At 59.9% G+C, this 12,038-nt stretch overlaps 1 protein-coding gene across 1 annotated transcript in view; it reads right to left on the reverse strand.

Annotated features, from left to right (window-relative positions):
* Positions 1 to 5,343: 5,343 nt before the first annotated feature.
* The window catches only part of KDM5B (lysine demethylase 5B), a 50,272-nt gene continuing 43,577 nt past the window's right edge, over positions 5,344 to 12,038 (reverse strand). Inside the window, exons 23-27 of the mRNA XM_037160876.2 lie at positions 10,705 to 11,190; positions 9,438 to 9,549; positions 8,559 to 8,713; positions 6,705 to 7,025; positions 5,344 to 6,248 (exon numbers count right to left, since the gene is read on the reverse strand). Coding sequence (XP_037016771.2) covers positions 6,111 to 6,248; positions 6,705 to 7,025; positions 8,559 to 8,713; positions 9,438 to 9,549; positions 10,705 to 11,190 — 1,212 coding nt within the window. The 3' untranslated portion in view covers positions 5,344 to 6,110. The remainder of the gene's footprint in view (positions 6,249 to 6,704; positions 7,026 to 8,558; positions 8,714 to 9,437; positions 9,550 to 10,704; positions 11,191 to 12,038) is intronic.

The following is a 12,038-nucleotide window of genomic DNA, read 5'->3' on the forward strand; positions in this document are numbered from 1 at the left end:
CGACACTAGGCACGCACGCAGGAAGTGTGGGTGTTACGGGGACCACTAGCTTCCCACCATGGGTGGCTGCAGCCCCCTCACTGAGCCAACGGCCGGGCCAGGGAGGGTTCAAGAGGACTGACAGCTCAGCCACACGCCGCCCCCGAACACCACACTATGTCCTTCCTGGACGCCCCAGGGATGGCGCCATGCTCTGCTGGGCCCTGAGTCTATTGGATGCTGCAGGGGCTGTGGACACAGAAGGGGGCTCAACGTGCTAGGCGAGGATGGGGTCCCAGCACCGCAGGGAACCTGCTCTGCCCCCAGGGGACTGAGCCCCACCGCCAGCTCCCCACCTTTCAGTCTGTGGCTTCATCTCCTCCTCAACAGCCAGGGGAGGAACGGCCTTTCCTGAGGGTTTCCCACTGCAGAAGTCTGGAGTGGAGGTGGCTGGCCCTGGGTGCGCAGCCCACCAGGCCCGCCCAGCTCTGGTCCTCTGCTGCCCTCTTCTGTTGTTTGTCCCAAGTCGCTGCTGGCCTGTCCTGGACAGGGAACCTACCCCTTCTTCCAGTACCCAGCCCACCCCACCCATGGTTCCAGGGTATTAGGGGACTAATAACTAGAAGCAAGAGGACTGTGCTGGCCATTACTTCAAACTAGGAAGTGGGCCACTCCCTCCTTGGGCACAGCTGCCCGCCCCTTTGAGAACCCCGAGTGTCCCGCCCTCCAAGGGTCTGGCAGATGGCGAGCGAGACTAACACTGACACGCTCTGTATCTCAGACTCTACAGCCAACAAGGGCACAACTTGGCACCAAAACTCCAGCCACCCGCCCACACCCACGGTACTATGGAATCACCTAAAAAAGAGCTCAGTGGCGTGGGGGCCACCTGTAGCAGAAGACGCGCAGCCCCACGCTCACGAGGTCTGCAGTGCAGCTCAGCACCACCTGTGAGCCTCCAAGTCCTGTGCACACTGCCCCCACCCCGTCCCCGCATTCAGTCTTGGGGCCACCAGCCGGTGTCTGCTGCCCTGAGGACTCGGCAACCCCTCCCACAGGTCCTGTCTCAGCCCTTTTTCCAGTGAGGAGGCTCTGGGGGCAGCGGCTAGCAGGTGTCCAGACAGCACACCTGTCCTCTCCGGGGCTGGCCTGTCCCGGGGCCTCCCTGCACCCAGGGGACCTTTGTCCATTGTCCCTTTTCTTCCTATAAACCACCCTGTGCAGAGACCCATGGGGGGAAGGGTGGTGCACAAGGCCTGGACGTAAGGCCGGACATACCGCCCAACGACCCTGACGACTGTCGACACACCCCCTCTCATCAGCTCCCTCCAAGGGGCCCACCTGAAAGGACGACACCTGTCTGGAGACAGCAGGGAGGCTCCCTCTGGTGGCCAAACCTGGAGAGGCATCTGCGGCAGCACCCAGGCACAGCAAACTGCCGGCTGCTCTCTGGACTCGGCTCCTGCTCAAAGCAGTCCACTCTTGTTCCTCGGGGCACCCTCTGCACGAGGGGTGGGGTGAGGGGACAGTGGAGTGGGATGGTGACAGGTGAGGTGAGGCTGGGCACCCGCGCCCACCCCTCTGCAGCCCCGCCTCCTCTGGGGACACAGCCTGGATGAGGACACCGTGGTGCCTGGTTAGGCCAGCAGCACAGGGCACGGCCCACCTGTTCCCGGCATCTCCAAGGACAAGGATACTTATGGCGTTTTGCCCACGTGAAGGCTAAAGAGGGCTGCTACATTTCAAGACACCTCCACAACACAGAAGCACCTTCCAAGCCAGGCCACAAAAAAGCAAATGGCCTGTTGGCGGCTGTGGCACCGGGTCACGCCTGCCCACTCCGAGTCTGGGAGCAAGAAGAATGTGGGCGCAGACTTGGGCATGAAGCAGGTTTGCCCGCACCGGGCCCACACGCTCCATTCAAGACCCACAGAGCCCCAACCAGGAGCCAGAGAAACGGAGACGGCTCCTCAGTACAGGGCGCAGGCCCCGCCCCGGCTCATCGGACTGCCAGGCCACCCCTCTAGGACTGGCAGTCTCTGTAGTGAAACAGGGCAACGGCCTACCTACCTGTGCTCCACAAAGTCATCCTAAGGAAGTGACCAGAGCAGGGCACTGCTTCGCCTGGAGATGCCCAAGTGCCCCGTAACGACCACGGACCATCACGACAGCTCCAGGTTCCAGCAGCACCGCCTAGGAACCCGGCACGCCCCACCTGCTGAGTCCCTACAGCCCCCTCCCCCCTCCCTCCCATCCATCAGGTGGTGTTTGCTCCTACGGTCTAACCACCAGTCTGTCCCGGGGATGCTTTCATTGTTCTGTGAACCAGTAACACATGTGCAAGGCTGCATAAAAGCAAAACTGAGTTGCTTATGAAATTTTGTATTAAATTAGGTACAGGTGGAACTGATAAAAGATTGAATAAAGTTGTTTAAATAGTGAAATAGTTAGGGTCCCTCACAAGCTGTGTCTGAACTACCCATTGCAAAGGAAGCCCGTGCCACCCATCACTGGTGATGCCTTGGATGACTGAGTGAAGGCCCCGCCTCCAGGCTAGTGTCTCTCAATGTTCTGTTTACTGAAAGAACAGGCACACGATTGAGGTTAAACGACATGTGCCTGCCCCCCCCCACCCTATGCAAAAGGGGCCGTCTTTTGCCTGTGTTCCTGCCGGAACCATGGAAAAGTACTGGCAAGGGCAGCCGCAGCCCGGCCTGCAACGAGGGACGCCTGCCAGGAGCTCGACTTTCTTGGGGAGAGAGGGTGTCTTTGGCACTTCCAGAGCACTCTGTTTCCTCAGAAAGGCAGTTTTTAATCTATTTTTCCAGCCAAGGGGAACAAGAAAGAACGGGCCGTGGCTTCCACTCACCTGGAACCGCTCACAGCCCGTCTGTGCCTGAAGCAATGCAGCAGGCCTTCCTGAAAGTAAAGGACACATCTGCACCCGCCACGCCCAGCCCTTCGCCTCTGCACCGAGCGCCCAGAACTGACACAGGGACAGGATGATCATTATGTGGCTGGCCGGCCTCCAACATCCAGTCTGTACCGATGAAACTGTTCATCCGCAAGCATTCGAAACACGGAAATCTGTTACATAAGCTTGGAAGAAGTAAAATACACACCTCACAAACTGACTCTAAACTCTGAAAATGAATGTACAACAGTTTTTACTTTGTAAGTTCCTTCTTGACACCATGTTTCGGGTAGGCAGCTTCTGGGAAACATTCCTGTTACAAGTTCCACCGGACGAAGCTGGAAGGACAGAGTTGGAAGGCCGCTGCGGCACTGGGGGTGCAGCCAGGACCCCGTGTGCAGCAGAGGGACGCTGGGAACTTCGCTGGTGTCCTCGGCTCCTCTCCCAACAGCTGCGAGGAGGACCTTTTCTGCCTCATGTGGAGGAAAGACCATTTTAACGTGGCCGACGCCGAGCACAGACTAGCACAGTTACGGACGTGACAGGCAGTGACTCTGAAGTTCTCATCACCTGTCTCCTATAACAGGGACACAGCACCCATGACCCGCTCACTGGCTCTATGGCAGGACAGAGCCCAGAAAGAAACCTGTGGGCACCAAATGCCAACCAACACCTGGCCCGTGCAGAATACAAGTACCCACCAGAGCTCTGAAGTGAAAGGCAGAAGCCTGTTTTGAAGGGGCCTACAGAGCCCAAGGGGAGGTGGGGAGAGAAGGCAGGCCCCTCCCTCCGGACAGGCGCTGACTCTGTGCTCAGGGCCCTGCCACACAGACCCCAAGGGGCGGCCAGCCTCCCGCGGTGGGCACCTCAGATACTGCTGCCAAACGCAAAGTCCAAAACCTCGGCATCTTCACACCTTGTTTCTTGGAGCTCTGCATGGCAGAAGGAAGTGAGGACACTCAGGTTTTTGCCAGCCTGTGTCACCACAGGTGGCACCTCTGGCGTGCAGCTGCCGGCCAGCCTCCTCCTCCACGCGCCGGAGGCTGCGGGCTCCCTGGGAGACGCCTGGAGAGTGATCTGGAAGGTGAGCTGGGGCCCTCGCCCACCCAAGCCCGACTCTGCCCCCGGCCCTGGGGCCCGGGGCCCACTCTGACAGTCCTCTCTGCCTGCTCCTCACGGAGCCGCAGGACGGACCCAGGGCCGGGCCGTTTCGCCCTTTTCCCCACGTCCAGGTGCTTCTCTGGGACCCGGCCTCTCAGTTGACACTCAAGCGCAGTTTTTAGACGACAACACCCTGTTGTCACTTTGGGTACAACACACAGGCCTCGACTGGCAGGGAGACACACTTTGTGCTCATTGGTGGCACCAGCGCACAAGGCAGTGACCGGAACACGCCGCCGAGCCCAACCACGGACCAGCAAGCAGCGCACATGACGGTGGAAGCTGACACTCCAATCCCAGCAGCATTGTGAACAGGTCACCGGGGCAGGGGTGGGCTGCACACACGCCTGCCTCTGCCCCCCTGCCCTCCCCAGCGAGGCCGAGACTCCACCTCCCCACCCACAGATACACCTGTTGCGTTGTGTGGGACCCACGGGTGAAGAAGAAAAGCTGGGGGGGCCGGGGAGGTGCCAACACATGGGCCAACAGGGCAGCATCCCCTTGTAAGCCTCCTGTCCCAACGTCAGGGGACTCTGATACGTTGGAAGACTAGACTTAGACTATGCTCCCGAGTTGTCTCCGCTGGCCCGACGACACCCATCCAACAAGGAGCAATGCCACAGCTTGGGGACGAATGTGACCAGGAGCTGTTCTCACAGGCACAGGCTTGTCAGCTGCACACGAGGGCCCAGCACAGGTCTGTGTCTGCTGCGGCACAGACCCACTGGGGCCGCCCATATCCAGGTTCACGGCCACGGATGTGGGAGAAACAAGGACTAGCAACAGGAGGAAGGAGCCAGCCAGAGTCCTCCCCACAGCACAGAGACCTTTTAAAATGGCAAGCAGGGAAGGTGACGGACGGGCCGCCCACAGCAGCAACGGCTGCCAAAGCCAAGGAGACTGAAGGGAGTGGGGCTGGCGGGGCCCGGGGCTCCCCAGCTCCCCTCACCCCACGCTTCTCAAGCCTCAGAGTCCCTCCTGCTGTCTCGCCCTGTGCCCAGCGTCCCCAGCTGAGCACCATCAGCTCACGCACAGTGAGGGTGATTTCTACGAGAGGAGGACCCATTTGCCCACATTCTGGGGAAGCGTGGCTTTAGAGACAGGCTCTACTTGAAGACGGTGGGGGTGGCCCTTGTTAGTGGGGACTGGTGGCAGCAGAGCAAGATCCAGAAGAGGCCGCTGCTGGCGGTGCGGACGCCTGGCTGGGCAGAAGCCAGGGAGAGCCTCCCTCTCTGACAGCAGGAGGCAGGGGCTGTGGTCTGGTGGATCCAAATAACCAGCATGCAGTGTTCTAGAGGACCAAGGATTTATTCACAATAGAAACTGCAACATTTTATACAAGCTACCGGAACAAAACAAATGAACAAAACCCAGAGAAGAAGGAAGGGGCAGGGAGCAGGCCCCAGGACGGCCGGGCGAGCCCCCCCCCGCGTGGCGCCGCACAGCTCCTCAGCGACCCTGGAAACCGGGCCCTGCATCTGCGCACCGACCGAAGGCTGAGGCACCAACACACTGTTTGGAAGTTCGGTTTGTTTTAATTCCAGCCACTGAAACTGACATAGAAATTATTGCTTAGATAAATAAACCTAGTCTACGAGGAAAAAGAAGAGTGGATAAAGAAACAAAACCCCAAGAGTGAAAAACGTAAGCTCCCCAGTACGGTAACAGTAAACAGGAGAGAAATGCCTCCCCCTGGAGCATTTCCTGGCATTTCTGGTGCCCTCTGGGCACAGAAACCGAGTCGGACTCCCGGCCGGCGCACCGGGCAGGCCTGACGTCGACGCTGTGCAGGACAAGGCGGGTGGGGACCCTGCAAAACAGTCAGCACTTCAAACCTCAGCCACCACAAACCGCTCTTCAGAAAAAAAATACAAAAGGTGTCAAAAAAATTTTTAGTTGTTTTTTCTTTTTTTCAAAGAGTTCTGGAAAAACGATCCCTAAGGAATAGAAATAGCACCGTTTGCAGGCTGGCCTAGACCCGGTCCTGCAGCTCTGCTGAGGCCCCGGAGCCGTCCTGGGTGGAGTCCCGAGCGCCAGTGTGTGGGCCGCGCTGGGTCTACTTCCGGCCCGGCGCGTCCTTCCCCGTGCAGCGCACGCAGACGTAGTCCTCCTTCGCGGCCGTCTCGGGGGAGACACCGACGCAGACCTGGTGGAACCACCGGTTGCAGCTGCCGTCGCACTGGACCCAGTCCACCTGGTTACAGAGAGCGGGGAGACGGGCATTCAGAGGGCCGCGGGCTCGCGGCCGGGCGGGCCAGCCTCAGACCGGGCCGGCCGTTTGCCACCGGTGGCCACCGTCCCACCACTGGGATTCTGGCACGGCAGCCAAAGCCACCAAGTTGGAGCCGCTCTTCAGGCTGCGACTGCTCTGGGGCGGAGGCGGTGCCGCCCTGTGGCAGGCGAGCAAGGGCGCTGGTCAGCATCCCTCCCACCTTCGCAGCGCCAGGGCGGCGACGGCTGGAGGAGCAGGAGGACAGAGGGAAGACGAAGAGTGTCTTCAGGGGAAGGAAGGAGCCCCGGAAGCGACGGGAAGAGCACAGAGACGGTGGGGGCAGGCCGACCCTTCAGGTAAGCGCGGAGCAGGTGAGCAGGAGAGAAAGACCGGGCGCGGCCGGGGCCAGCCCGTCCTCCAGGCCCAGACCTCACTGACCTCGTCTCCTTCCGGCTGCAGGCAGCTCCCCGCCGGGCAGACGGCGTCTTCGTCCTCAGAGTCCTCCTGCTCGGAATGGGAGGTGTCTGAGGGCAGGGAATGCGTGTCCACAGAGTGGACGAAGTCACAGCCGCGTGCACTCTCTGACTGCAGAGTGTCCGTGTCCGCGGGGCGGCTCAGTCTGACTCTCTTCTTCCTGGGGGTCCGCACGCTCCTCGCCCGATCCCACCGTTCGCGGGCAAGGCCTTCTCGGTCCAGGCGTCGCTTCAGTTTCCTCTCCAGGCCGTTGGCTCCGTCTCGCTTCCCGCGGCAACAGTCACTCTGGGGGAAGACGAGGACACCAGTTTCAGCCTCCAGTTCGCCCATGACTGAAGGGAGCCAGGCCGGGAGCCAGCTGTGAGGGAGATCGATGCGCCCCCAGCGACGTGGAAACCTACTGCATCCGAGCACCCACGGTCACCTCCCCTCCACTCCCCCTGGACGCCAGGGGCGTCACCTCCCGACGTCAATTCCTTTGACATGAATTCTGGAAAAAGGTTCCAGATGTGACTGGCCTCCCAGTTATTCAACCAGCACCAGAAGCTGGGAAGACACCGCCACTCTTTTGTAGCCAAATCCACGAGCAACTGACTGGCTACCGAGCTCGCACCAGGCGCAAGGGATTCTCGAGGACGTGCTCGCGCCTCCCTTCCTGAAGGACACACGTCCCCACCCCGCAGCGCGCAGGCGCACAGACAGACCACAAGCAGTAAGTCATCTGTGATGAAAAAGTCATCGGTGACTGCTGCCGTGAGGACAGATTCGGCTGTGCGTGCCCACACCTGCCTTCACAGCCTCCTGCCGAGCCCGTCCCCTCCCCTGAGCACAGCCTCCAGGCATCAGCTCAGAAGCAGGAAGGAGCAGCAGCTGCTACCCGGGCCCTTCCTTCTCCAGGGTCGGCCCGTCAAGGCCGCCAGCACTCAGCACGGACACCCCCAGTCTCAACCCAACCTCCCGCCGGCCACCTCGCTGCGGTCAGAGGGGTTTAGGTCTTTGTTAAACGTTCACTCCAAGATTATCAGATTACCTTTGACGTTTTTTTTTAAAGATTTTATTTATTTATGTTAAATAAATAACATAAAGGGGAAGGGAAGGAGAGGAGAGGAGGAAAGGAGAGAAATATCAATGTATGGTTGCCTCTCATGCGTCCCCTGCTGGGAACCGGCCTGCAACCCAAGCATGTGCCCTGACTGGGAATCGAACCGCGATTGTGTGGTTCGCAGGCCCGCGCTCAATCCACTGAGCTACACCAGCCAGGTATCTTTGACTTCTGAAAGCTTCATTCCCAAAGGCCTTCCCACAACCACAATACACTGCATTTTCATCTGTACTGATTTTCTTTAAAAAAAAAAAAAAAAAAGTTTTTATTTATTTTTAGAGAAAGGTGAAAGGAGGGAGAAAGGCAGAGAGAAACATCAATGTGTGGTTGCCTCCTGAGTGCCCCCACTGGAGACCTGGCCCCCAACCCAGGCACATGCCCCGACCGGGAATCGAACCAGCAACCACCTGGTTCACAGGCCAGCACTCAGTCCACTGAGCCGCACCAGCCAGGGCTCCACTGCTTCTTTTACAGAAGAAAAACAAGCCTGCTTCCAGCTACCACCTGGAAATGAGGAGCAGCCTGCTGCTAAAAACAAGTTCGCAGAGTGACCTGGAGAGCAGGACCGGGAGCCAGGCTGTGGGCCAAGGTGGCGTCTAGCCCCTGCCCGGTCACTGGCAGGCATAGCTGGGCAGTTTGCCTCCCTTTCTGGGCAGACGCCTCCACTCACCGGACGGCCCCCACAGGTGGCCCCGCCCGCCCCCCAGGACAGTCACCTTCTCACTGCTGGGCCGCACTGGGGAGCTCCGGTCAGCCTGCGGAGTAGAACTTGGCTTTGCAAGTAAAGTCCGGTACAGCTCCTGAGTTTCAGGAAGGGCCACCTGGAGCAGCTGTGCTTCCATCAGCAGCTCGTCCACTTCTGGACTCACACCTGTCACGGACCAGACCACGTCACAACACTGACAGCTAGTATCACACATGCACTCAGACCCGTGACACCGGCGGAGGCACCCGCGGGCAACAGCCTGTCCTTTTGGGTTACACGCAGCTGAAGTCAGGTCCGCAAACGTGCCGACAGTGCAGGGGGCACAGCGGAGCCCAAACTGGAGTCCCACCTTCGGTGACCGGGAAGGTGACCTTCCACAGTGAGCCCTCCCCACTCAGTCGCCCGCAGACGACTGTCACTCTGCCTTGACAGCTTGGGGCAGAAAGCACAGAAGAGCCCAGGGCACGGGTCACTGTGACGGTGTGAGAGGGAGCTTTGAGCAGGACTCGGGCGTCATTTACAGGTAAAAATAGGAAAAAGGAGCCAGTTCCAGTTGAGACTCATCTCTAGGCGCCCCCCACCACCAAGTCTCCTGAGTGATGAGGTGACCAGAGAGCCCGTCACCGCGTCTCTGATGGACATGCTGCGCTCAATTCTCAGTTGACATGGCCTGACCCTTTTGCCCCCGAAGGCCATGGATATAAAGACTGCCTTTGTTTCCTGTGCATCGATAAACCTTCCGATAGGATCTTTCTCTACCTTACGAGTACGTGGTAACCCCTTTCGACATTTCAGGATCAAGTTCTTTGTCACAGTATTGATCATCTGTAAGAAACCCTACTGTAGGCTCACAGGCTGCTGTCCTGCCCTCAAAATACAGAACACAAACCATGGAGGGGTACGCAGCTCCATCCTGCGGAGAAGGGCGAGTGCGAGGACGAGGCTCTGCCGTCCCAGTCACCAGACGAGGAAAAGGACGCTGTGCCAGGAGGCTGAGACACCTGCGGAGGAGACCCACTTAGAGGCGGGCTTTTCCAGGGCTGCACAGCCCCACCCATGGGCTGGAAGGGCGTGGGAATCGGGCAGGCACCTGAAGGCACCGCTTGGTGGTCTGTGGGACCTGGCTTTCCCACATGGAAAGCGTCTCCCGGACCTCAGCTCTAGCCAGGTGCCCGCAGACCACCGAGCCCTCAACCCGCCTGGTTCCGTGTGGACTGACTCCAGCAGGAAGAGCTCCGAGGGGAGGGAGGGAAATTCTCAGGGCCCGAGAGCAGAGCCCGTAGCCTCTTCTGATGTGGCACAGAACACAGACAGGACCCCTGGAGTGAACCTTCCTACCTTCTCCACTGGCTACAGGAGGAGCTACGAGAAACACCCCCCCACCCCCAGACCAGCGACTGAGTGACAGCAGTGCCTCCCCCTTTGTTAATCAGCACAAACTCCTGGCACATCTCGCGTGAGCAAACAGACTCTCCACTGGGGGCTGCCCAGATGGCCACCGCCTGCTGGGAGTCAGGTACTATATTTCCAAAACCTGGACAGAAACACTTTGAAAAGAGGACTATGACAGAGACTGATTTTCTGTCCTCTCTGGTCCGCTGAGAGCTGAACACACAAAATCCACATGTTGCCGTCCCCACTGCGCTTCCTGCTAGAGGGCCGGTGGGCGCGCCCAGCCCGAAGGCAGAGGCTGCCCTGCCGGTGCCCATCTAGTAGGTCTGTGCTCGCCCTGCGGCCAGTCCAGTCCCCCCAGTACACGGCTGCCCCTCCAGGGGCCGCGGAGGAACCTGGCTTTTGGCATAAAGGTCCAGACAGTGTGGAGCCTGCGGCCTCCCCTCTGAGGAAAGCAAGTTCCTTTCACTTGTGTTGAGAGGAACACACGAAAAGGGGGCAAAAAGTTAAAGGATACATATACATCCAACGTGCATCTGGGTTCACGCGCATAAGTGACAAAAGTCTATGTACGATGCACATACGGAAACGTGAAACCTGCTCTAGAGAAACAGCGGCCAAGAGACAACTCCTGACCGGCAGGTGCAGAGGAAACTCGGGCCACACGGTGGGGACACAGGACCTGCACAGCGGGCACCACGGGCTCAGTCGGGGAGAAGGAGCGTGGCAGAGTCCAAGCGCCAGCACGGCAAGGCCGGGCTCACCTTGCTGCTGTCCGGCGCCTGTCCGGCCGAGGCCTGCCACCTGCCGTGTGCCGGTCCGGAGCCCGCCCGGTCGTGCACAGACGCCAGGCTCCCCGACGACAGCAGGTGCTGGGCTCTGTGCTGCCAGTTCACGGTTCTCTCGATCATGTAGCGCAGGGCGTCGCCCTCGGGGAGGCGCACACGGAGGCGCTGCAGGGAGGCCAACAGGGGCAGGATCTTCTCCAGCGGAGGCTTCTCCGACCGCCGGCAGTGGGGGCAGAGCCAGACGCGAGGGCCCTGTGGGGCACTGGGGGCGGCCACGCAGCTCGTGTGGAAAGCATCCCTGCAGAGCTCGCACTGCACCATCGGGGCAGCGGGCCCTCGCTGGCACAGGCAGACCTTCGTGTCCGCGTCGGGGCCCGGCGACAGCAGCTTCCCCTCGTTGGCTCGCCTCAGCGCCTGCAGGGCTTCCATCTCCCTCAGGCGCGCCTCCCCGAGGGCCGCCATCTGCAAGGACACCACAACCACGGGCACCGTCACAGACACTCTGCACTCGGGGCCAGGCTCTGCGGGGCGAGCGCTGGACCTTGGGTGACAGACACACCCTACGGTGGGGATGACATGCCCGTCTCACGGGCTGCGAAGGGGAGAGACAGGTGAACAAACAGGCTGCCCGGCACTTCGAAGCACAACCACTCCACATGCTCCACTTCTGGAAAGTCTGACTTCCTTGCCCACTGACCACCTAGAAAATTCACTCCCTTGAAAGGCCCAGGTTTTCCTCCCCCCTCCCCTGCCCCGGGCACTCACTTCCAAAGTCCCCTCCGCTCTCTGCTCCTTAGCTGCAGGCGGAAAGGTGCCCTGGAGCAGCCTCACACCAGCCACTGGCCACGTCTCTGTCTCCCACGTGAAGAGAGGCAACAGGAGCCGTTGGGCCAGACCTTTCTCACACCCATGCACACAGGCAGGACAGAACAAAGTGGGGTGTGGGGCAAAGGCAGAAGCAGGTTGCTTTCCTGCAGGAAGTGGCCAGCCCCCTCCCACTGGGAAGTCTTTCCTCTCCAGTGAAACAAGAGCCATGTCCCAGGAGAGCGCTGACGCAGCGAACCTACAGCCGTGACCTGGAAACACGGACAGACTCCACCTCTCACCAAGCAGCTGGGGGCTGCCGGGCACCACTCTGATGAAGAGGTTTCTGAGCTGTCCAGGGGGCCAGCACACCTCAGGCAGTGTACTACGTGTACTAAGTCCAGGCCAAGTCTAAAGGTGACTAGTTCAAAGCACAGGCTAAGCCAGAGTCAGCTGCCACCACCCTCAGCTTGGTGCAGTCTCCTCGACCAGAGGCTGGGCCACCG

This window comes from Artibeus jamaicensis, unplaced genomic scaffold, assembly GCF_021234435.1.
Source record: "Artibeus jamaicensis isolate MK-2021 breed Jamaican fruit bat unplaced genomic scaffold, CSHL_Jam_final scaffold_754, whole genome shotgun sequence".
In the NCBI taxonomy this organism is placed as follows: domain Eukaryota; kingdom Metazoa; phylum Chordata; class Mammalia; order Chiroptera; family Phyllostomidae; genus Artibeus; species Artibeus jamaicensis.